Raw genomic sequence first — 26246 nt, 5'->3', positions numbered from 1 at the left:
TAGCAGGGTAGAGGCAGAGAGAGAGGGAAAGAGAACCTGAGCTGAAAGACATAAAGAGCACTCCAAGATATGAAAGATACACTCAAATACTCATAGGTCTTTGGAGGATTTTGAGCAGGGCATTGACATGACCAGACCAGATCTTTGGAAAGATCGCTCTAAATTTATGTGCAAGGTGGATGGGAGGATCTGGGGACAGGATCCCTCAGGAGGAGGCTCCTACATGTTGCTCAGGCTGAGAGACACTGCCTGGCACTTCTCCCAGGTCTCTGCCACAGCAGTAACCGCTGTCTCTGCCTCTAATCAGGGCTTCCAGGGCAGCGGCTGAGGAGACTTTACCAAGGAGCACCACGCAGTAGATGCTGAGACATTGCCCCCAGGAGAAGAAGCAGTAACATGGCAGCACCTGTTTGAAAGGAATTAAAAAGCAGCAGACTCCCTTTAGAAAGGAACAATGTCCAAGAAAGGGCGAAATAAGGGCGAGAAGCCCGAAGCGCTCATCGTCGCCCTTCAAGCTGCCAATGAAGACCTCAGAACCAAGCTCACCGACATCCAGATAGAGCTGCATCAGGAGAAGTCCAAGGTGAGTGAGGCCCCTTGGGGCCACAGTCTGGAGAGTGGCTCTGGCCCAGCTCTGCCTGCTGGCCCACCCCAGTGACTCCTCTCTGCCATTTTCTGAGAAGAGCAACGACCCCTGTATTTATGGAGATTCTCTTGTGTGTGTGTGTGTGGCAGGACTCGAGCACAGGATTCGCAGAAGGTGAAAATAACATGCTCATGAGACTGATCTCTGCCTCCTCAGGAAGCCTGGTTCAGGAAACCAGGTATAATCATTGAGACGACCTCCACCCCCACTCCCTCCCACCACTTCTTAGTTGTCCTGTCCTGGGCGAGTTCCTCCCTGCCCTCTATGGGTTCTTCCCGGTATGGCACAGGACAGACTTTCTAAAATAGATCCTATCAGGTCACTCCTCTTCTCAAACCCTTCAGCGGCTTCTTACCTTTCTCAAAGCCAAAGGGTTTTCCCTACCACTACAGGATATCTCTTCCGCCCCTCGATGAGCAATCTCACAGTACTTTATGCCGGATGACTCTGTTATATCATCTTTGCTGGATCAAAATATCCACTGATCACATTTAGGGCCTTTGCCCCTTTGCCCCCAGGCAGCTGTGTAGCTCTTTCCTATGTCAGCTCTGGTACCTACCATCTGTCGCTGTCTCTAAGATAGTACACTTCTCATGCCCAGTTACTTCCATAGCCTATTTTGATTCATTTAATAGTGATTTCTGTATTTATCTATTTACTTGTTTAGTGCTTATTTCTGCTGTCCAGTGTAATCTCCAAGAAAGCAGAGTCCTACCTGACCTCTATCCCCAGAACCTAAATAGATGTCTAGAACTGAAAAGCTTAGCCTGGGTTTGTCGACTGAGCAGAGGAACAAATGAAGGGTGATTCATTCCTTATACCTTAGCTTCGTCAGCAACATCCTACTATCTCAAGAGCTCTGATGAGGTTCCACTTAAGCAAGTATGTAAAGCAGTTATGATGATTGGATAAGAAAATTCGTATCACACGCTCAGAGAGATGCCAGGCACCTGGTATACTCCTAAAAAATTATTCATAGTAATATTCTTTCTAATACCTCTGTACCTGAGTCAGTTGCTAACTCAATTTAGGAAAGTCTCTTCACTCCTCTGAATCTCATCTCTTAGCTGGATATGCTAACACTTATCTCTCCAGAGTGGTGCAGATATCAAATAGGGTCACAGACAGGAAAGTATTTTCAAATATCCGACATACAGGAGACATTTTTCCCCCTCCAAACCAGGCAACTGCCAGCATAAAGTTACCCTATGTAGATAACTCTTTCTATAGTAACACAAATAGATGTTCCTGATCTAGCTATAGATCAAAAATCAATATCCTTATTCTTTTTTATCTATATCTTCTTCCTTGACATTACTATTAAATTTTAATTATTGGGGCGCCTGGGTGGCTCAGTTGGTTGAGCGTCTACCTTCAGCTCAGGTCATGATCTCATGGTTTGTGAGTTCGAGCCCTGTGGTTGGCTCTGTGTTGACAGCTTGGGGCCTGGAGCCTGCTTCGGATTCTGTGTCTCCCTCTATCTTGCCCCTCCCCTGCTCACACTCTATCCCTGTCTCAAAAATAATGAATAAACATTAAAAAAATTAATTATTGGGCCACCTGGGTGGCTCAGTCAGTTAAGTATCCAACTCTCGACTTCCACCAGGTCATGAGTTCGAGCCTTACATCGGGCTCTGTGTCCACAGTGTGGAGCCTGCTTGGGATTCTCTCTCCCTCCCTCTCTGTCTGCCCCTCTCCTGCTCTTGCTCTCTCTCTCTCTCTCTCTCAAAATAAATAAAGTTAAACAATTTTTAAAATTATTTATTTTCCCAAATATCTATTCTCCTGGTTTCAGCAATAATAAAGCTTGGATCTGCCAAAGCCCCTTGCCTCCTGTCTCTGCTAAGGCTTAACCTTGGATAACCAGACCCCATTGTAAAATTTGTGAAGGAAGCTTTTTTCCATGAAGCTAAAAGGGACGTGATGTCATAAAAACAAAGAGAATAAAACAAAACAGAAACATTCATTTGAGAGTCAGTAGACCAAGGCCTTGTGTTTATCTCTCCTCAGGGACAAATTTAAGTGTCTCAATACCTTGACCCGTAATTCAGATGACTGAATGTGTTTCTGCATATCTTTGTCTCTCAAGCATCACTGTGCATTAGAATAACCTGGGGGAACTCATTAAAAATTGAGATCTCTGGGCCCACAGCGCAAAGATTCTGATAAAGCAGGCGTGGTGAGAGCCAGGACTTGTACCTCTAGCAGACCGTCCAGGCAGTCCCTGTGGAGGTGGCTCTCTGCCTTCTTGTTGACAAACATACCACTCTAAGTTTCCTTTCAGGTCTGACAGTCTATGAACATTTCACCAGTTTTAACTTTCCCTGGGGCAGCGTAACGTTTCAAGGGAGGCCGACTCCTTTAATTGTAGTAATGACAGGATGACAAACTCCATTCATGGGAGAAGCCTGTCCATCTGGAGACTGGTAGCCATAAACTGACGTGATTTATGGAGAGCAGACTCCTGAGGTTTCAAAAGGCAGAGGTCCTGCAGACCCTACCACTGCCAATTTTGCACACATTCAAGTCTTTTAAAAGGGGGAAGTCTTGAGCGTGGACAGGGCTACCTGTTTATTCAGGGCCTGGCACTGGTATCTAAGCCAGCAGATCAAATGTAACCTCCCCTTCCTCTGACAAGAGCCTGGAAGTCAGCCTCATGTAGAAAAGCACTGCCCTTATCCTTCTCTCTGCTGGCTGCCCCCAGTCTCCCTTTCTGTGGCAGTTAATTACAGTCCCAGCACAGGGTCTAAAACAAAGCCCCACCGCCTGTCAGCAGCCTTCCCCAAAGAGCAAAGGGAATTTAGAGGGCAAGCAAGTCATAAAGCAGTTTTATTAAAATAAATATGATTGTGTTTCCAAAGGCCCAGGCTTTAAGAGAGAGAATATAGACAATGCCAAGATGGAACTCATCCTCTCAGTTTGGCTCCTAGGCTATCATGATAAAATGACAATTCAGCTACTGAGAAATGGGCAAAGTAAAGAGGGGAAACCTTTGGAACGATGGAGCATTACTCATTTTTCCAGAAAGACACATCTTCCCACTGACATTTACAGAACACACTGCAGACAGAGTCATGAATGTTTTAAACTGATTATATAAATAGCTACACATTATTGAATGTGAACGTGTACTATCTGTCACACACTGTAATAAGTACATTTCATCCTGACATCACTGCACCTCTCTCACTTAGCACCTGGGTGACCCCGAGGAGGTTTTAAAATCCCTCTGTGTTTCCTTTTCCTCCTCTGTCAAATGGGAGAATAGCAGTGTCTACTTCATACGGATGTGTGTGGGTATGTTGGTCTTGAATAGTGAGTTTGTGTCAAGCATGTTCATTATTATGATTCAAGTGTAGGTGGGCATTGTTGTTATCCCCATATTACAGATGAGGAAACTGAGGCTCAGTGAAGTAACATAATTTACTCGGAGTCACATGTTAGTAGGCGGCAGAACTGGTTCTTCCACTACCTTTGCGTCTCTTCCAAAGTCTATTCTCTTATTTTCTTTTCTGATACACTTTCCCCAGCTTTATTGAGCTATAACTGATATATCACATTGTATTCATTTTAGGTGTACGACATAATGATTTGACATATGTATATATTAAAGAATGATTACAACAAGAAATTTACTCAACATCCATCACCTCACAGTTACAAAATATTTTTTCTTGTGATGAGAACTTTTAAGATCTCCTCTCTTCACAACTTTCTTGTTTTTAAATGTTCTATATCTTTTTTAAAAGTTTATTTATTTATTTTGAGAGAGAGAGAGAGAGAAAGAGAGTCTGCAGGCACAAAAGAGGAGGGGGGAGAGAGAGAGAATCCCAAGCAGGCTCCACGCTGTCAGCTAAGATCCTGACGTGGGGCTCCATCCCACAAACCGTGAGATCATGACTTCAGCTGAAATCAAGAGTTGGACATTTAACCAACTGAGTCACCCAGGTGCCCTTCTGTCTTCAAAAGTTTCAAATATGCAGTACATTCTTGTTAATTATACCCACCATGCTGTACGTTATATTCCCAGATCTTATTCATCTTATAATTAGGAGTTTTTCCCTTTTAACCGCCTTTACCCATTTCTCCCACCTGTAACCCCCGGCCTCTGACACCCACCAATCTGTTCTCTGTATCTATGGGTTCAAGGTTTTTAGATTCCTCATCCAAGTGAGATCACATAGTGTTTGTTTTTCTGTCTCTGACTTATTTCACTTAGCATAATACTCTCAGGGTCCAACTGTGTTCTTGCTAATGGCAAGATTGCCTTCTTTTTAGTGGCTTAATGATATTTTATTGTGTATGTACTTTATATAATGTGTGTATACACACACTTTCTTTATCCATTCATCCATTGATGGACTTAGGTTATTTTCATGTCTTACAGAACCTATGCTCTTAAAAAATAAGAAGGTAACTTTTTTTCTCCCTTCCCCTCCCCCATGGTCTTAAATACTGAGAACAAACTGAAGCGTTGATGTGGGTTGGGGGAGAGGGGAAAGTGGGTGATGGGCATTGAGGAGGGCACCTGTTGGGATGAGCACTAGGTGTTGTATGGAAACCAATTTGACAATAAATTATATTTAATATATATAAAAAAGGGAAGATCTGGGGCACCTGGGTGGCTCAGTTGGTTAAGTGTCTGACTCTTGGTTTTTGCTCAAGTCACGATCTCATGGTTCGTGATTTCGAGTCCTGCATTGGGCTCTGCGATGACAGTGCGGAGATTCTGTCTGTCCCTCTCTCCAAATAAATAAATAAGCTTAAAAAAATTTAAAGGTCCGGAAAAAAACGGAAACCTTCAGCAAAGAAAGAAAGAATGGCAGAAGTTTGTTCTACACTATTATGCAAATTACAAATGAAGAAACAAAGTGTTGGGGGTGGGAGTAGATGAACCCTTCCCCCATAGATGTCTGCGTTTCCACTGCGGGGAAATGAAACAAAAATACTAGACACAATCAACATCTAGTTAGTAGAAATTTGTCTACAAGAGTTGCCAAGCACTGATAGGAATAACAATTCAGGTAAGTTGGTCGTTTTGACTGAACTCCAAGCATAATGACTGAGAAGATGGAACCGGGGAGGCCCCTGTGGTGGGTAGGAGGGAACAGAAAGTGAGGCCTCTGTGCTGTATGTCCTTGTCACTTCTGAGCCTGCACATTCATGTCTATAAAATGAGCGGATTGTGGACAGCATAGAGTCGCTACAGTCCTTCCAGAATGGTAGGGATACATCAGGGAAGGCAACTGTGTGCTTCAGCTCTTCCTGCATGGAGATAGCTCTCAGGATCCTCAGGGGTCAGACGTCCCCTGGCCCCCTGGTCTAGGTGATGCCTCTTCCCCTACATCCATTTACTCTGTCACATCACCCTGCTGTACCTGTGTCATAGAACTCTGTACTGTCTGAAGGTATCATGTTCTGCTTATGTATCGCCTGCTGACTCTCACTCTCAGTATAATGTAAGCTTCTCATGAGTAAGAGACCATGTGTGCTTAAGGTACCCCCTAGGGAAGATGCCTTCAGTGATTTGAGTACTGCCTGGCATGAAGGAGGTGCTCACTGCTACTTGTTGAGAACACTCTCATGTTGCCTTTTAGAAACTTTCCCAACAACCCCCTGGCATAAGTTTATTTATTTAGGTAGAAAGCCCAAGGCTTGATCAGAGAAAGGATTTCCATCCAGGTCTGTCTCTTTTTTGGACCAGCCCTCTGAGCCATTAGGCTTCGGTGTTTTCCTCTGTTTGTCTCTCCTGTGGACAGCGTGAGGCCATGATCCACTGCCCAGGGTGTGAGCTCACGGGGGATTGCTGTGAGATGTGAAATCCACTCACCAATTCCCTAGGGCTTCCTACTTTTCCTCAGAGGCAGCCAATAGCTCCAGTGAACCCCGAGGGCACAGTGACAGAGGGCTTGGAGGCCCAGGTAGCAGAGAACAGGGCTCTACGCTGGAGGCAGCAAAGCAGCAGGCCTGGGTTGCAGGGTCTGGAGGAGTCAGCTCCAGACAGGAGTTTGCACAACTGGAACAGCCCTCAGACTGCAGAGCACTTTCAGACCTCCCAGCGAGCCTGGGAGGAGGGCAAGGTGTAATTACTATTCCAATTTCTCTGAAAAAGAAAATGAGTTCTTAACTCATTTAACTGATGTGCTCCCAATGACACAGCAAGTAGAGGAAGGAGCCAAAATGGGAATTCCCGGATGACCTGGGTAATACTGAATATCTTGTTGCCTCCAGGACTCCCAGAAAATCAGCCAACCCTTGTCCTCAGGTGACTGCTAGGGAGCCTCCACATTCAAGGCCCCAATTTGGGAGGCAGTATTTCTTGCCTTATGCACTTTTTGTTTTGTTTTCAGGAAGTGTTAAATGTCTAAAAGTAAGAAATGCAACAGTAGATGCCTTTGTACCTTCCCGGATCTATAAAATTGCCCTTATAAGCAACCTTGTGATAGTGGGAGCTTTTCCCTCCTTCTCATCTCCTGACTGAGTGGTACTTAGTGCCCAGGAGACCCCCTGCCTGCTGACTGTGAGTTTCGATCTCCTGGAACATCCAGGGCAGATAATCCACACCAAAGCTTAACATTAGCTTGTCTTGCCTTGATAACCTCTCAACTTCCTTATCTTGGACAAGGCCATCCAATTTTTAAACCTAGATTTCTAACGTCACGTCAAAGCTCAAACATCACCATCTTTATCTTGGCAGAAGTTACACTGGCATTTTTCAAAGGCCAGACTAGAACGGAAGATAGAATGTGAGACCATTGTGGGATAGTCATAAATGTTCTTACTTCTGTCACAGTGTCAGCTCTTCTCAGTAGGATTACATTTTCCTAGGGATTTGTTTTCTTCCGTAAAACCTCTATCTTTCAGAGCCCTGCTCACTGCTCAGCCCCTTGTCCTGTCTCACCCCACCCCCCACTCCTGCACACACATAATCTGAGTTTCTTCCAAGTTAAGAGTAGATGCTGCTAATACTAGGGAACTCAAGACATCCCCAGGAGGCCCAGTTTTACCTTTGAACATCTGTATCTGTTAGGAAAATAGTTATTACAGTCTTAATACAATAGTAATGTTAGTCTTAGCCTGATAATATGGGTTTTTATATTTATGTTGTTGGTATTAATATAGCATTGCATGATATAATGGTATTAATATAGCATTGCATGATATAATAGTATTAATATGTACAATATCTGTCAAAATTAACACTATACTATGTAACTATGTATTGATAATTATTAATCTCCCAGGTGTTCCAGCCTTTGCAAAGGACTTTTGAAACATTATCTAAGTCAGCCCTCACAACCATATGAGAATGAGGCCCCCAATCCCAGTTTACTTATGAGAAAACTGAGGCTGGGGTTGGTAAAGAGCCTGCTGGAGGTTTCAAAGTGAGCAGGCAGGTCCAGGACCTGACCCAGACCCGCCTCCTGGCCCACACTGGTCTCTCCACAGTCTTCTTCACACTCTGTTTGTACAGAGACCAGTCCTCACGCTTCTCATCTGACGTTCAGGTGACACAGACGTTACCTACATCACAGAGCTGCTGAGGATAAACATGGTGGTGTGTGTAAAGCCTTTGGGAAGGTGCCCAACTCATAGTAAACCTCCAATAAATGCTATCATGTGATCCAGTGGAAATTTTTGTCTGGAATATTTCCACTTATCAAAATGGATTCTTTCTTCTTCCAAGTATTTTTTTTCTACTTCAAGTATTATCTTTATATTTTTCATTGTTACTCAGGGGTAGTCTTTTCTCTTTTTGGGTACCATTTACATTAAGATGGTAAAGTCCATTTTCTTACCAGTACAATCTGAGCTGCAAATAATTTTCAGAAAATTATTTTACTACAAAAATTTTAATTGGCTTTTTTTCCCTCCCAAATGTCAATCACATCCTTTGTGTCTCCTTCATAGTCAAACACTTCTCCCAAGCTTAGAAAAACAAGTCATACCTAGAAATTCTGCAAAAATGCCAGTTTCCATGGCAACCAAATAAGCAGACATGAAAAATGTCAAATGTAATCAATCAATGCCTTTGAATTTTCTTTGAGTTCTATGGATTCCTTTAAGTGATGGACAAGAAGGCCAGTGTTTGTATTTGTTTTTTTCTTCAGGTTGGAATATATTTTCCGTATACCTATATTTTCATTTTTTTTCTTTTTTATTCATCTCCAATTTACACACAAAGGATTAGTGTTTATAATTTGAGGGAAATGACAGAATCACAATGTGAAATAATCTAAGACCCCTGCAGAGAATTTGACATAAATAATTTTAGGTCCTGGATATCTCCTCTTATAGTCAGTAATATTACCCTCCTTTTCATAGTACTTTACAGTTCAAGGTACTTTCCCAAGCATTATCTAATTTAACCCACAAAATAATCCTGTTATGGGTAAGTTGTAAGCATAACCAAAGATCCTCAGAAGGATAAAGCAACTTCCTTAGATATAGCAGATTGTTAAATAAAAATGCAAACCCAGAATTACTTATCCTTTGTCCCTTTTTACTAGTTCTTTATTGTTCTCAAAAGAACTGCTAAAATTTCCCTTAAGTAAGTTGCTACCTGCCAGCCTTTATAGTCAAGATGTTCCAAAGGCCTAACGTAAGTGCAACCTGCTGAAATTGAAGGTAACTAATTTCTTATCACTTGAAGTAAAGTTAACTTCAAGTGCAGGGTAAATTATCAGAGTTTCTAAATCAATGAAAAATAAGCCCTCTTTTTTTCACAAAAGCTGCATTATTAGAAGAGAAATCAGGAAGCTTTTTCTGTAGAGGGCAAAATAGTACAGATTTTTGGCTTTGCAGGCCAGTCTCTCTGAGACCACTTAATTCCATTGTGGCAAGAGCATGACTGTGTTCCAGTAAAACTTTATTCACAAAAATAGAGGCAAGAAATTATTTGTCTCATGGGCTGTGGTTTATCTACCCATAGTCTAGTCACTTGAGTTTATTCTAGAAAAATGGGGAGTAAGGTTTAGGTTGTCCTTATTGAAGCACTGAGAGAATTATCAAGCAGAGGACAGGCATTCTTATATGTGATGGTCTTTTGTTTATTTGTTTCTTTGATTGTTTTATGCAGGGAAGTGATGGATGAGCGGTTGCTCCAAGAAACCCTACAAGTCTGTGTTCTCTAAACCATATGACAGGATGTATTATTCTTGCCTCTGGTTAGAGGGCTAGCCAGGGAAACATACTGGCATACATTCTTTAATTGCACACACACTCTCAGGCTCTTTATTATGTGTTGTGCTGGCAACCACTGGGTAGACAAAGATGAACAAGGCTTGTTGGCAGCTTTCGAGCAGTTTGCAGTCTGGAGTAGGAGCAGGAGAAGAGGTGGTGAAGACAGATAAGCATACAAAAAACGATACCCATAGTATAAAGAAAAATGCAGAAAGGAGCAGTAAGGAGGTATTAGCCAAGTGCACTGAAAAGACATAAGCAGGAGAAATGAGGTTTGTCCTGGGCAGTCGGGGTGGTATGACTGGAGAAGGTGACATCTAGCTGGCCACGAGTGATGATAGGATCCCCAAGAGAGCTGAGGGAAGGGCAGGTCAGGAAGAGAAAACCATAGGCACATGGGTACAGAGATTCAGGGCATGTGCAGGAAAGAGCATAATCCCCCTTAATCGTGCCTGCAGTATGGGACAGGTGAGGAGAGGTACAGCAGGAAGCAGAAATGGGAGCTGGAAGTCCAGCCGAATCTTTTTTTTCACTTTTTTTTTATGTTTATTCATCTTTTGAGAGAGTCAGAGCGCAAGTGGGGGAGGGGCAGAGAGAGGGAGACACAGAATCCGAGCAGGCTCCAGACTCCGAGCTGTCAGCAAAAAGCCCGATGTGGGGCTGGAACTCACGAACCATGAGATCATGACCTGAGCAGAAGTCAGCTGCTCAACTGACTGAGCCACCCAGGCACCCCAGCCAAATCTTCTGAGAGCCTGAAAGGCAAAACTGAGGTGTAGGGGTTCTATTCTACAACATAAAGGAGCCCTGGGTGATTTTTGAGCAAGTACATAGATCACGTCAGACTTGGGCTTTACTAAGAGAAGTATCACCAGCAGTGTGGGGAAAGCCAGGTTCATTCATTCAACACACCAAGAACCGTAGACCAAAGCTGTCCAGGAGAAATATAATGGGATCCACAAATGCAAGCCATGTATATAATTTTTAAATTTCTTGTAACCACAATTATAAAACATAAAAGAAATCATTGTTTTTTTTAAATGTTTATTTATTTTGAGACAGAGACATAGAGCACGTGTGCACACATGCATGGGAGGGGCAGAGAGAGAGGGAGAGAGAATCCCAAGCAGGTTTTGTGCTACCAGTGCAGAGCCAGACACCAGGCTCCATCTCACAAACCTCGAGATCGTGACCTGAGCCAAAATCACAAGTCGGTCACTTAACCGACTGAGCCACCCAGGCGCCCCTCGTTTTAATAAGATACTTTATGTAACCCAATTTATCCAAAATACTATTTCAACATCTAATCTATATAAAAACGATTACTGAGACTTCTACATTCTTTGTCTTACACTAAGACTTCAAAATCTGGTGTGTATTTTCACTTAGAGCAAGTCTCAATTCTGACCTGGGGCATTTCAAGCGCTTGGTGTGGCTAGTAGTCCCCAGACTGGATAGCACAGCTCTAGAGCATATTTAATAAAAACGCATCCAGGAAGGGACCTTGGCCTGAGTTGGAAGCAAGCTCAAAAGACAGCCATTTAAGGATGCCTGGCTGTTTATTTTGCCAAGTCTCCTTGTGCCCTGAGTTCTTTTAGAATAACCAACGTGGGAATAACTGCTGTGCCTTTAAAATAAAATATTCATAAATTGCCATGTGGACTTAGAAAATCCTGCTCTAGCCAAAGGTAGGTAAACTGTTAAGGTAAGTAAAATCTCACACGCTTGTATTATAATTACAGTAGTCTGAATGAGGAGTTTGAATCTTAACATTTTTCAGCTGGAGAGACTCTTCACAATTATTTCACGAAAACTTCCAATTTTACAAATGGCAGAGACCCAATTCCACTCAACCAGATATTACTCCAGGGGTTGCCTAATTCTTCCCTTTTTCTAGTTTATTGTGTGTGTGTGTGTGTGTGTGTGAGAGAGAGAGAGAGAGAGAGACAGAGAGACAGAGAGACAGAGAGGAGAGAGATTCTTTGGGTACACGGCAGAGGCAGAGAGACAAAGATAGGGAGCAGAGATGTGGGGTTCAGGGGGAGGACAAGAATAAGGAACATTTGCTAAGAGGCTTTTTCAAGCTACAAATGCCAGGCCCCCTGATCTACTGAATCAGAGCCAGACTCACACACCAGATTAAGGTAGTGCCATGTCTAGTCTACAAGAAGACCTATGTTATCCTTAGAAATGTAACAAAACACAGAAGATTTTGTTCAACCAAAGTACCTGAAAGGTCTAAAGGTGGAAGGAATACGTTATTAAACTGCTTGGCAGGTTGGTTATTGGGGGAGCAGGAGAGGGAGAAGAGTGGAGGTAGAGAAGGGCACAAAGGGACATCTGTGGACCATGCAGAAAGTTCCGGACACCAGACCCCTTTGGCAGAGACAGCCCAGTGATCTGCACTGTTTTTGGCTGGTGTGTGTGTGTATGTATAATGTCTGGGGGTAGAACTAAGTTGTCACAGAAGGAAAGATGATGTTCAGAATGTATCAACTGTCTTTATTTTTTACCTCCCCCGGTGCCTCAGACAAAAAGGAAGGGGGAAAAGGGGGGGAAATGTTTTGTAATATCACTTTGGGCACCATTTTACGAATCTGATCGTAATATTGAACAGTCCTAAGATGCCCACATTTATCAGCTTGTACCTGGCCTGGAATGTTAGCCTGAAAAGGTGTGCAGGTGGTCTGTTTTGAACTCCTCCCCACCAAGGTGAAAACCATTATAGCTCCGTGTCCTAATTTTAATGTGCATGCGGTCACCTGGGGACTTGTTAAAATGCACGTCCTGATTAGAGGTCTGGGAAGGAGGAGCCCCAGATCGCGCATCTCTGACAAGCTTCTGGGTGATGCCTGTGCTGGCTGTCTGCAGACCACACATGGAACAGTAAGGCCGAGGAACATCAGATACTGCCGCACAAAGTAATACAGCATCCCCAGGTATTTTCTCCTCACCTGCGCTGTATTTCCCCCTTTGGGCCCTTCGGTTCCCTTCCCTCAGAGGATACGGCGGCTGGGAGGAAGCGATGAGGGGTTAGGAGCCCAGAGGGCCCGAGCTAGAGATGCTTTCCTTGAAGGCTCCTCCCGTTTCATCCTTTGACCTCTCTGCCTTCAGGTGTCTAAGCTTGAGAGAGAGAAGACTCAAGAAGCAAAGAGGATCCGTGAGCTGGAGCAGCGCAAGCACACGGTCCTGGTGACGGAACTCAAAGCCAAGCTCCACGAGGAGAAGATGAAGGAGCTGCAGGCCGTGCGGGAGAATCTCATCAAGCAGCACGAGCAAGAAATGTCAAGGACAGTGAAGCTGCGGGATGGGGAGATCCAGAGGCTCAAGTCGGCCCTGTGTGCTCTCCGGGACGGCAGCAGCGACAAAGTACGGACAGCGCTCACCATCGAGGCCCGGGAGGAGGCCCGGAAACTGTTTGACGCGGAGCGCCTTAAGCTCCTACAGGAAATTGCGGACCTGAAAACTGCCAAGAAGCAGGTGGACGAGGCTCTCAGCAATATGATCCAAGCGGATAAAATAAAGGCTGGGGACCTTCGGAGCGAGCATCAGTCCCACCAGGAAGCCATCTCGAAGATCAAGTGGGAGTCAGAGCGGGATATTCGGAGGCTGGTTAGTAACCCAGTGCAGTGCGTCGGGGGCACATGGTCTTGGCAGGTGTCAGAGCGCCGCGGGCGCGCTTTTCCAGGTGTCTCTCATGAGTGCCCACCCCTTGTAGAGTGCTCTACCCAAAACACAAGATGGGTCCATAGGTAGGCAGGTAGGTAGATAAACAGATAGGCCCAGGCCAAAATTGGGACTGTAAAGTGTAAAAGACACTGGAATCACCTTTCTCCTAAAAACTGGATTCTTCCAGCCGCACATGTATGGAGAGTGTTCAATGATTCCTGTTTTCTCGAATGTGTATAAAAATATTCTAACTAATGAACTCTTCTAAAATCGACATGTTTTGTGGGCATTCCATTTATAAAATGTTACTGTGTTTTTAAAGGGGTAGGGAAAGTTTCTATGGCTTTTTAAGTTTCTGTGCCATCTGAAAATGGCAGCCACTGAGAGCTTCCTGAATGATTCACCTGTGTTCTTTCCAGGGACTGTGTCTGAAAGCAAGAAATAGAGCTATAAGATCCCTAGTCATTTTTAAAATAGATCTTCTTTCCCAAAATAAATAAGGGCCATTCTAAGCCGGAGCCCTTATAATTTTTAAACTGGATGTCATTCCTAAGTAATTTGCTATTGCCAATTTCTAAGACTTATTTCAAAGCCTACAGAGTTAGATCTTTTTTCTCTTTTTTTAAATGTTTATTTATTTTTGAGAGAGAGAGTGAGCAGGGGAGGGGCAGATAGAGAGGGACAGAGGATCTGAAGCAGGCTGTGTGCTGACAGCCGAGAGCCCAGTGAGGGGCTCATACCCGTGAACCGTGAGATTATGACCTGAGCTGAAGTCGGACACTTAACCAGCTGAGCCACCCAGGTGCCCCAGATCTTTCTTTTTAATACGTATCACCAAAAGCCACATTGGTATCTCACTATACATAAAATAACAACAAAGTATTATGTGAAAGCCTAGGTTGACCACATTCAATTGTTTTAGAAGACACATTTACATGCATCTATACTCAGATTGCTTAGCTTTAGTTATATCTTATCAAATTAACCCTCACCTATTAGAATGTACTTGATGCTTCTCTAAAAGTAGTATTTTCTGGGAACCTGGCAGGCTCAGTCGGTAGAGCATGCGACTCTTGATCTCAGTGTTGTGACTTATACCCCATGTTGGGGGTAGAGATTACTCAAAAATAAGATCTTTAAAAATAATAACAATAATATTTTCTTAGGAAATCTACACTTTCTGTGTCTGCTGGTTCTAAGCAATTATTTTTTTAAGAACCCAATTATATTCCTTGGATTATATCTCTAGGATTTCAATTTTAGGTAAAAGTGGTTATCATAGAACATTTTAAAAAGATAAATGTGTAATTTTCTTTGTACTGCAATACGGTGTGACTGTAAATTGTTGCCTTTTCCACACTTTCCAAATTCTTTATCTGCAATTCATTCTATTGCCCTGGTTGACAATAAAGACCAAACACAGTGCAGAAATATTGGTCTCTGCCCTGCCTTTGGTTTTTGAAATGACAACGGCTGATGAAGAAAGAACCAGCACTGTGAACTCTGGAGTTAGCAGGTGGGTAGATAAAAAGGGTGTTGTACATCAAATATTTGTGTTTGTTGATGGTTTTGGATATAAACTCTCTGAGTATATCCACCTGTTGGTCTGCAGTTTCTTTCTGTGACTTGCTTTTACCAGCATACTACTAAAGTAGACACACAGTCTCTCTTAGTAAGAGTGTAAAATCTAAGCTACCTGAGGAGTGGTTAAAAAACTGGGTGCAAACAGAGAATCATGGGAAACTTTTTCAGTAGTACAGATGCACTTGTCTTCAGTTTTTTCTTTTTCTTGTCTTGTCACTACCCCTACACCCAGCTCCATTTTTGGAACTGGAAAGGAGGGAAATGGGAGCCGTTCTGTTTAGAAAATTTCCCCAGGGAATTCTGGTATGTACCCCTCCCCATCTAAGAACTAGAACTGCGGAAGGATTTTCAGTATTCTGAAACCAAAGCCCATGCTTACAACCACTATGCAGTAGAGACTCATTGGCACTAATTACTGGATATTCTACTTTGAATATCCAGTTCCTACTGGAAAACTACTTTGGAAAATGCTGGAAGTATAATGTTGGGGTCAATATTGCATAGTGCCTATTAGAATGGGCTCTGGAGTCAGAAGACTGAATTTAAAATTAGGCTTCACCACTTAGGAGCCATAGGCCTATGGCAAAGTTTTTAACCCTTTGGGTGCTCAGTTGTCATCTGTAAAGTGGTGATAACAGAACTTACATAATAGAATTGTCATAAAAGGAGATAAGGTATATAAAGCTTTGAGTATAGTGCCTTGAATGTAGTAAAAATTAGTAAATTTTAGTTATGATGATGGTGATGATGAAGATGATTATATTGGCAGTAATGGAATAATTTCCAGTACGTTCATTTAGGTAGGGTACATCAGAACCAGCTAGGAGCATGCAGGTGTGGAACTATGGTAAATTGTAAATGACATCATCGATGACAGGTCTAACAAATGAATGTACCATTCAGTTAAGAATAACATAGGATTCAAATTTCTACAAGGAGATAGAAAAATAAAGGCAGTGCTTTCATTCCCAAATTATTAGGACAGTGTTTGAATACTCACAAAGTTATCAGATGATATCATAGGGCCATGCAGAGTTTAGCCCAGCGTCCTTCCAAAATTGATCTAAAATGTAATCGTGTGACTGGGAGGCAACAGCTCACAGATACTTATATATGGAAAAATGGGACTATTTAATAATTTCTCACAGTAAAGAAAGATTTGTACAAAGTCATCTATTATAAATGAGACAGTATAATACAATTTTATTAAATGTCTCTATCCTATCCCCATTTTGAATATTCTCATGAAATATAATGAAATGAGAAGAAAGGTTTCACCCGATGGCTGTGCTCCCCTCAAAAATTGTTTACAGACATTAACTTCACTAGTCCTCACCAGGAGTGGCAAAAATTTTTCAGTCCAATGAAACTCTGATCAATTGGTATTGAATGTTTATGGCCTTCAGTTGGCACGTAATTCTGAGATCAAGCCCAGGCTTAACAGAAGTGAGTGTTGGGATCCATAGTTATATCCCACAGGTGTAGGAGGGGCAACAGTGGCTCATATTACCAGGTGTTTTCCATTCCTGCTGTCCCAACCATGGTTTTGACAGTAATGGTAAAATGCTTGCTAAGAGCTATTTGCTCTGACATGTGGAAAAGAATGGAAAGAGCCACATAACATGAACCATGTTCCAAATCCTCTCCTGAATTCGCTGCAAATTCACCACCTGAATGCAAACCTATTGACCTTAGGAAATGACTAGGCTCCTGCAAAAGCTGAAGCTTCTTCAGTAAAAAATGACCAATTCATAGCGGCTGCTGCTGTTTAAGGTGAACTCAAAGGCTATTCCTCTAAACAGGAGGGGATATCAACGATTGTCCTGGGAAATACTGTAGTGGAGTATTGAGTATCTGTATTTAGTAAAACAAATGACTCATTTTAAGGTCAACCTTTCTTTTCTAACTCCAACCAACCTGGACCATTTCAAACAATATATTGAATTAAAGCATCTACACAGGATATACCAGAGAGAAAAGGTTGTTCTCCTTAGCACCTAATTAGCCTAAGAGAGCCTTTCATTGTATGGTACTGCCTTGTCATATTCATAAATTCAATGTACTTGTCACAGTTGTGATTTTTTTCCGTATCAATCAGCAGAAAGAAGTTAAACTCATACCATTGTAAAAATGCATTTTTTTTTACAGCATTGTTAAATAAAATGTCCTGGGTGTCGTTTAATTCAGATGGATGAGATTAAAGCCAAGGACAGGATCATCTTTTCCCTGGAAAAGGAACTGGAGACCCAAACCGGCTATGTACAGAAACTGCAGCTGCAGAAGGAGGCTTTGGATGAACAGCTCTTTCTGGTCAAGGAGGCCGAGTGCAACATGAACAGTCCGAAACGAGAGATTCCAGGAAGAGCAGGAGACGGCTCTGAGCACTGCGGCAGTCCTGTAAGTCTGTCCGAGCTGAAGTGAAGAACTCAGGAGTCATCTTTTATTTAGCTCCCAAGTTTTACTTTCCACTTAAGCTCTTTTCTTGTTTACTGCAAGGCAATCAATTCTCCCTCCTACTATAAAACCAGCTAGTATCTTGGGAACAGGGTTTTCTAAACTCATAGACAACAAAGTGGTCGGCACCGCATTAGCGGGTCAGGAGAGAATTACCGGTCTTTTTAAATCTTTCATAGAATTTTTTTAGCCACGGGATACCTGTCCAAACTTCAGCCTATTGTAAGTGCCATAAATTAGATGAAACTACTTTGCCTCTTGCCAAGACTGGTAATTTTCCCTTGTGTGAACCATTGGGTTGGAAATTGGCAAAAATGGTTGTAATCTGCAGGGGTCAAAATGTATAACTGTATAAAAGACTAAACCACTTAAATCATCATCTGAAAGCTTCTATTCTGATTGAACTTGCCGCTTATTACCCTGGATTTTCATCATTTTATATGAGAAATTATTTTCAGAACTGCAGCGATAGAAATCAGCTTGTATATAGTTGACTTTCATAAGTTATACCTTTCAAATTATTTAGCTGCTAAAAAGATGAAAATGGATTATTTAGGAACAGAGAGAGGTTCCAAAGTAGTACTTAGAACCAAGTAATGAATAATTTATGAATTGGTATTCAGGATATATATATCCCAGTAGGTGGCGGAACCAGGATTTAGCAGACGTAAGTTTTAGTTCTATCACTGACATTTACCTGCAGTGCAGCAAAACTGTCAAGATCTACCACATTCTGGATCTACCACATACCAGATGACCTTAGGCAAATTATTTTACTGCTCAGAATTTCCTCATACGTAAAAGAGAGGCCATAGTGCTACTCCGTAAGGCTGGTCAGAGTCTAGAAGAAATGGTATGTAAAATGTTGAGCATAGTGTCTGGCTCATAGTCAGCATTTAATGCATATTAATTATGGATCTACTGGTAGTAGCCACAAGCCCTTGGATGAGTATGACCTCTCTGAATCTTCCCTGATCTGCTGAATCCTCTAGGATTCTATGAATCTGGAGATATAATATGTGGGAAACTGCTTTATCAACAGTACAGCACTCTCAAAATATAAGATGATAATGGAAGTCTATAATGGTCCTGTGGACTCTGGAGCATAGACTTAATCCATGATGCCATGTGTAAAGTGATCCACAGCAATGATGCCAGTGGGGAAGCCAGGTGTTCTGGGCAAAATGTACTAGCAAAGGCTGTCTTATAATCTACTGCCTTTTATATGTGAAGGCAATGTACCAGCCTTCTCACACTGGCCTTTTTCACCAGGAATACATAGGAATTTTTAAAGCCCAGCCCTACCTTCTACTCTTTGGCTAAGTGTAATAGGACATCTGTCTTAGCTGTGGGAAGCAATGTGCAGCCATGACTTAAGAGATGCTTCTTGAACCTCATGTAATTATGACATGACCCTGGCCTCATAGCCCACAGATCTGATAAGTTCATCCAACCATCTACTACTCCCCCTGTCAGGAGTCAGGGCTCCAGGGAGTATCTGCCACATGGAATTCACTTGCAATTTCAGCCAGTCTTGGTCTTCAATCCATGCAGTGAATGTTGAGGGTTAGAAGAGGGTAAATATTTACTCTTCTCTGAATAGAGAACATTTTAGTCTCACCTCATAAGCCAGATGAAAGATATCAAGCCTCTTAATTATTTATGAGTGGAACTCCAAAACCTTGTGAAAAGTGTTATTGAAAAAAAAGAGAGAAAAGAAAAATGTTATTGAAGAAATACCCGTTTCAATTTTCATGTGTAGGATTTGAGAAGAAATCAAAAGAGAATAGCTGAATTGAATGCCACCATAAGAAAATTAGAAGACAGGAATACCTTGCTTGGAGATGAACGAAATGAACTGGTGAGTTCTGATCAGAATTAGTTAGTTGGTTAATTAGTTAGTTAAGCATTTCGTTTAAAAAAGTATATATGATGTTGTAGAAGTATAACATAATAAAGAAAAATGCAGAAATGATAAAGGCACAGCTTAATAAATGCACCCAAAGTGACACACCCATATAACTACCACCCAGATGAGGACATGGATTACCAGCAGCTCAGATCGTCCCTTTCTTGTGACTGCTTCCAGTCACCATCCTTCTAGAGATAATCGATCGCTCTACTGAATTCTATCGCTATAAAGGTCCACCACCGGTTTTAAAATGTTTTATAAATGGCACCATACAATAATTACTCTTCTGTGTCTGGCTTTTCTGCCCAGCATTACATTTGTGAAAGTCATTCGTTGTATTGCATGTATAATTCATTCGTTTTCTTATTCTATTTTTCCAATAATACACCACAGTATATTTACTCTTTTATTGTTAATGGACATTTATATCGTTTCTTGACAGTTTTAATGTTAATGGTGCATGTCTTTGGTGAGAAAACATGTTCATTTCTGATGAGAACTTCCCAAGGAACAGAATTACTGGATCATAGAGTATGCATGTGGCCAGATTCAGTAGGTATTGCCAGTTTTGCACACGTGTTATAGCAATTACATTCCCACCAACGATGTATGAGAGTTATGGCTTCTCCACATCTTTTCCAACATGCACCGATAATTGATCATATTAGTCACTTTGGTGAGTGTGAGCGATAATTTGTATTGTAGGATTTTAATTTTTACTTTCCTTAATACTGAGGTTGAATAATTTTTCACATATCTTTTGGCCTTCTGGGTATCCTTGTGCAAGTTGCCCTTTGTCTTTTGTAAAGTTTTCTTTTGTACTGTCTTATTAAGAATAGGAATTCTTAAATAATTTTTGGATACTTGTATTTAAAATATCTTGCTCTGTGCCTTACATTTTAGATTCTTGATGGTGGCTCTTGGTACAAAGAAGTTATTTCCAGCCTTTCCTTTTTTTCAAATATATGCATTTTAGGTTATAAATATCTCTAAGCATGACTAGCTTCATCCCATTTGTTTTTTTTTTTAATGTCATAATGTATTACTATTTAGTTCAATATCTTTTCTAACGTAGGATTTCTCCTTTGACCCATGGGTTACTTAGCCCTCAAGGCATATTAACATCAAACATCTGGAGATTTTTCAGTTACCTTTCTCTTACTGATTTCTACCTTAAGTCCACTACAATCAGAGAACATACTTTGTATTATTTCTTTTTCTTTTTTAAGTTGAAGTATAGTTGACACACAATGTTACATTAGTCAGGTAGTCTTTGTATCATTTCATTCTTTAAAATTCGTTGAGATTCACTTTTTGATGCTAGCCTCTTCTCACCTTTAGAAATATTCCATGTTCCCATGAAAAGAAGGTATACCCTGTGATCATTGCATGCATTTTGAATCAAGTTCATTAATCTCCTATATCTTTACAACGTTTTTGTGTGCTTATTCTCCCAACAGATTTGTCCATTTTTATTCTTAGTTCTGTCGATTCTGCTATATATGTATTTGAAGTCAGGGTACTAGGTATATATAAATTAAGATTTGTTAAATACTTGCATCATGAATTTTTTTTTTTATCTTCTGTAATACTTCTTAAAGTCTTGATCTGATGTTAGTTGAACTACATCAGAATTTTTTCTCTTAGTGGTTTCATGAATAACTATATTGACTTTCAAACTTTATAGCATTTAAACTCTATCTCTTTTTTTAATGTTTATTTTTGAGGGAGGGGCAGAGAGAGAGAGAGCAGGACAGAGGATCTGAAGCAGGCTCTGAGCTGTCAGCACAGAGCCTGATGCAGGGCTCAAACTCACGAACTGTGAGTTCATGACCTGAACTGAAGTCGGACACTCAACTGACTGAGCCACCCAGGCATCCCTAAGCTACCTCTTTTAAAAGGAACATTTTTGGGGGTACTTTGGATCTATGGTTACTGATGTATGATCTGGTAGAATTACTGATATCTCCTTTTATTTCTGTTTATCTACATCTTCCATAAATAGCATCTACTAAGTAAATTTAACTATTTAAAACCCTGGGGGGCACTTGGGTGGCTCAGTTGGTTAAGCATCTGACTCTTGATCTCAGCTCAGGTCTTGACCTCAGGGTTGTGAGATAAGGCCCCGAACTGGGCTCCACACCGGGTGTGGAGCCTGCTTAAAAACAACTATTTAAAATCCTTGTCATTGACCTTCGGCAAAGAGACAAAGTTTAAAATAGCAAACCTAGTGGAATAATTTATTTGTCCTTGTATGTGCTCAATATTTAATATGTTTGCTTCAGATAGTTGAAGCTCAAAACTCAGGATTAAATGGGGTTATGAAAAATTTTGGCCGTCAATATAAAATGAGTTTTCAAATGACAGTTGGGGAATACTGTTTCAGAATCACACAAGCGGCTTTTTCAAATATTTATAGGTAGCTAAGTCTCCTATCCCAGCACTTCCCAAAACGTTGGAGTCTCAGAAACAGGAGCAGTCTTGTCAGATGGTTCTGACACACCCCACTACTTTTCTTGCTTCAGTACCCCTCCCCCAATACATATCATTCAGAATCATTAGTATAAAGTGAATGAACTAACCATAGGAACTTTAATATGGAAATCCATTAGGTATAGAATGAACATAAAATATGCCATCCAAGTGGAAGAGTTTGGAGAGTAAAAGGGATGGGGACTATTAACAATTACCCCAAGACAGCATCCATAAAGTTAGACCAGTGGTTCTCAGCTATAGGCAATTTTGTCAGTACCTGGAGACATTTTTGATTGTCACAACTGGGGGGATGTTACTGGAATCTAGTGAGCAGAAGCCAAGGATGCTGCTAAACACGGTACAATGTACAGGACATCTCCTCATGGCAAAACCTATCTAGCCCACAATGTCTCCAGTGCAGAGGTTGAGAAATCCTGCCTTAGACTAACAGGTGAACCAGAATATGGTCACTCTTAATTACTGGGGGGTATGAATACAATCATACTTAGCCTAGGCTTGGTGAGAATTAAATGTTCTTAAACATAAATATCAACAGAACTTTGAGAGTAAGTCCCCCCCCCCCCCACTTAGTAACATGTTCTTAAAAATAAGCATCTTTGGGGCACCTGGATCTCGGGGTCATGAGTTCAAGCTCCATGTTGGGTGTCGAGATTACAAAAAGATAAATAAACTTTAAACATGTAAATAAAAATAAAGAGCTTCAGCATGGTTCAGGAGTCTTAGCAAGATCTCTCATGGGAAGAACAGACTTTGGCAATAACTAGGCTTGGGTTTGGGTCCCGGTTGTACTACTTAGTGATGTGTGATTCATATGAGCTGCTTTATCTTTCTGAGCCAGTGAGGGGTCATTACAGGCCCAGGGAGAGGTGTGAGCAGTGTGAGATTGGGGCTGAGCACAGCATGGTAACTGGAGTACAGGAATCAAGGACGTGCAAGGTATGAAGTTGCTCTTCCTGAGCATTTCCGAAAGCAGAACCTTGGCAGCTTTTAAGGTAACACATTGATACAGAGTTGAGAAGACTGTGATGAAAAACCATCAGGGGCACCTGGGTGGCGCAGTCAGTTAAGCGTCCAACTTCAGCTCAGGTCATGATCTCACAGTTCGTGAGTTAGAACCCTGCTTTGGGCTCTGTGTGGACAGCTCAGAGCCTGGAGCCTGCTTCGGATTCTGTGGCTTTTTCTCTCTCTGCCCTTTCCCTGCTCATGCCCTGTCTCTCTGTCTGTCTGTCTGTCTCTCTCTCTCAAAAAGAAATTACATTGAAAAAAATAGAAAAACCATTAGAGGAAACTGAGATCAAAGCAGTCAGGCTGTTAAATGAATGATGGAAGTGGTCAATCCCAAGATACATGATGAAGCAGAGAAAAGGTGGCCCCAGATGGGCTTTGACTCCTTCTGCTCCCATATCCACTCTTGCACAAGAGACAAATTGTAACTTATGTCTTCCCAGTTAAAACGTGTGCGAGAAACCGAAAAGCAATGTAAACCTCTTCTGGAAAGGAACAAGTGCCTCGCCAAGAGAAACGATGAACTGATGGTGTCTTTGCAGCGCATGGAAGAGAAGCTAAAAGCTGTGACAAAGGAAAATTCAGAAATGGTGTGTATCAGAGACTCTGAAAAGCTTCAGCTTCTGTCCTTATGTTACTCCAGCACCTGTCTTATTTGTTCTTTCTCAGTTTGTTTTTCAAATACAATGCCGGTCATGAAAGTTTGTGTTTTCCCTATGTAAGCAAGGAACCTTTAAGGAAGAAAGCAACGTGGGGCTGAATTTTAAGGGGCTTCTAAGTTTGCAGAATGGTTGGAATCTGCACTTTCCAGAATCTCCCAAATACAGAAGCAAACTTTTAACATAGCCCTCAGCCACAGAAACTTGCAAGAATTTCACTAATGTGCTCTTTATAGAACTGTACAATGGGTACCTCTCGTCTTCTAAGACCTTGCATAATAGTTGAGAAATAGTTGCCATCATTTGTATTATTTTTTTAAAAAAACTTTTTAACGTTTATTTATTATTGAGAGATACAGAGAGACAGACCGTGAGCAGGGGAGGGGCAGAGAGAGAGGGAGACGCAAAATCCAAAGCAGGCTCGCGGCTCTGAGCCGTCAGCACAGAGCCCGACATGGGGCTCGAACTCACGAACCTCTAGATCATGACCTGAGCCGAAGTCGGATACTTAACCGACTGAGCCACCCACACGCTCCGCCATTGTTTGTATTCTGTATGGACAGGTGATGAGCACATCCACTCCTTAACAGGCTTACAATGCAGCTATAGAGATCTTCAGACATTCCTAGTGATTTTGACTTGTAGCAAATAAAATGTACTTGAGGGTTTTGGTTGGTGTGCAGATGAACCTGAGCAATTTTCACATTTAGCTGGAGCCTCATAAAGTTTCTGCAGATATTTTATGTTAACTACTAAAGTTTGGGGTTTTTTTTTATGTCTTTAACCTATACTTTCTTCTTTTCCACTCCAGAGAGAAAAAATAACATCCCATCCACCCTTGAAAAAATTAAAATCACTGAATGACCTCGATCAAGCTAATGAAGAACAAGAGACAGAGTTTTTAAAACTTCAAGTCATTGAGCAGCAGAACATCATTGATGAGCTCACAAGGGTGGGTCTTGATCAGTCTATAAACTCTAAGTTGTTCCCAAGGACAAGTAGCCAAGAAATCAACATATGCTGGAAGCACTTGATAATTTCTTCAGATTAGCCCCAAAGGCCCAAGTTTATATATTCAATATATAAATAGTTTGAAGAGACTGTATTCCAAAATTATATTATTAAGCTGTTTTATACATTTTCAATTATAATCCTTAGTTAACTAATTTGAGAACATAAATAGTAGCTGCAAAGTACCTTATAAGGACTTTCAAATGCATCCTTATGCAAGTAGAAAGGTAGTGTGGGTATGCCTTCTAATTGCCTTCCTGTATCAAGATTCTGAAGGTAAGAGATGAAATATTTTGCCAACAATAGCAGGACCACATGCCCTTTATTTCCCAACATTTAATTCAGTGTCCAGTACTTATGTGCAGTTTACTATTTGAGAACTGCCAGGTGGCTCAGTTGGTTAAGCATCCGACTTCGGCTCGGGTCATGATCTCATAGCTCATGAGTTCGAGTCCCTCACACTGCCAAGCCTGCTTGGGATTCTGTCTGTCTGTCTGTCTGTCTCTCTCTCTCTCTCCCCCACTCCCTCTGCCCCTCCCCCACTCAGGTGTGCATGCATGCGCTCTCTCTCTCTCTCTCTCTCACAAAATGAATTGATAAACTTTAAATAAATAAATATTTGTTGAATGAATAGTGACCTCGTAATTACATGACACAGTGGAAGTTTCATTCCCTGTGTTCTGACTGTGAATTTAGTACCTACTGAAGTGTGTAGAACAATTACTATTCCCATTTGCATCTGGTCAAGGCCTGTTTTACCATCAGTAGTGGACTAAGACCTTTAGATGCCTTTGGGTTTCCTCTTTGCCTCTTGGTCTTTATTCTGTGACTGACATCTCTGGTCACTCTCACTTTAGGACCCAGCTGAGGCCTGGAGAATTGAGGAACCAACAGTGGGGTGGGGGTGGTTAGGCAGGTGTCTCCAGAGAAGGGTGAACAAGATAATTTCCTGCCATTGAAGGAAGAGAAGATTATAACTTCTGTTTGTAACTATTTGTGGTTTACCCTTTGTAAATGGTCTAAGTTCAGTCTATGTTATAAGACATATAGTGTATTAGGAGGATAATCTAAGTGTAAACTTCCCAAGTTTCGGATATGTTGAGGTTGTATGATCAAAATACTTTTTACAAGGCAGGAAATCCAAAAAGTTAACATCACTGACTTTAACCAGACTATTTATAAAACATGTGAAGCACCGTGCCTCTTACTTCACATCCATATCCTTAATAACTCTTAAATCGCAGATTCACTCAGCCAAGAATTTGCTCAGCTTTGAGTATCTAAGGTTAAAGCTAAGTTTCTTACAGGATTTTGACATGTGGAGGCATGTCATCCAGACTTTCAGGGAAACTGTCACTTATTTAATCTACCTTTGAATTTGTACAGTAAATACATAGAGTACTTCGTAGATGAATGCCCAATTCCCAGGATATCCCCATCCATAACAAGAATGAATCAGGAAATCAATCATTATTTCTAGATATTCTTTGAGTTTCCCAGAACATTCCAACAAGAACCACTGTCCCTTCCCACACCAGATGATTCCAATTCAGTAGATACTCCTGTTTCCATCTTCAGAGGCTGCAGGTGAGAACAAGGGTCTAAGAATAGTCAAAGGGCAGTTTTC

General features: G+C 41.5%; 1 protein-coding gene across 2 annotated transcripts in view; it reads left to right on the top strand.

Annotated features, from left to right (window-relative positions):
• The first annotated feature begins 272 nt into the window (after positions 1-272).
• JAKMIP2 (janus kinase and microtubule interacting protein 2) overlaps positions 273-26246 on the top strand; it is a 68175-nt gene continuing 42201 nt past the window's right edge. The window contains exons 1-6 of one of the 2 annotated variants that reach the window (XM_049649442.1): positions 273-583; positions 12944-13441; positions 17270-17479; positions 19299-19397; positions 23393-23539; positions 24420-24560. In XM_049649442.1, coding sequence (XP_049505399.1) covers positions 455-583; positions 12944-13441; positions 17270-17479; positions 19299-19397; positions 23393-23539; positions 24420-24560 — 1224 coding nt within the window. In that variant the 5' untranslated portion in view covers positions 273-454. The remainder of the gene's footprint in view (positions 584-12943; positions 13442-17269; positions 17480-19298; positions 19398-23392; positions 23540-24419; positions 24561-26246) is intronic. The other variant, XM_049649443.1, reaches the window with a different exon arrangement.

Source organism: Panthera uncia (assembly GCF_023721935.1).
Source record: "Panthera uncia isolate 11264 chromosome A1 unlocalized genomic scaffold, Puncia_PCG_1.0 HiC_scaffold_17, whole genome shotgun sequence".
Lineage (NCBI taxonomy): Eukaryota > Metazoa > Chordata > Mammalia > Carnivora > Felidae > Panthera > Panthera uncia.
Note: the sequence above shows the minus strand (reverse complement) of the source record. Positions and strands in the feature narration are given on the sequence as shown.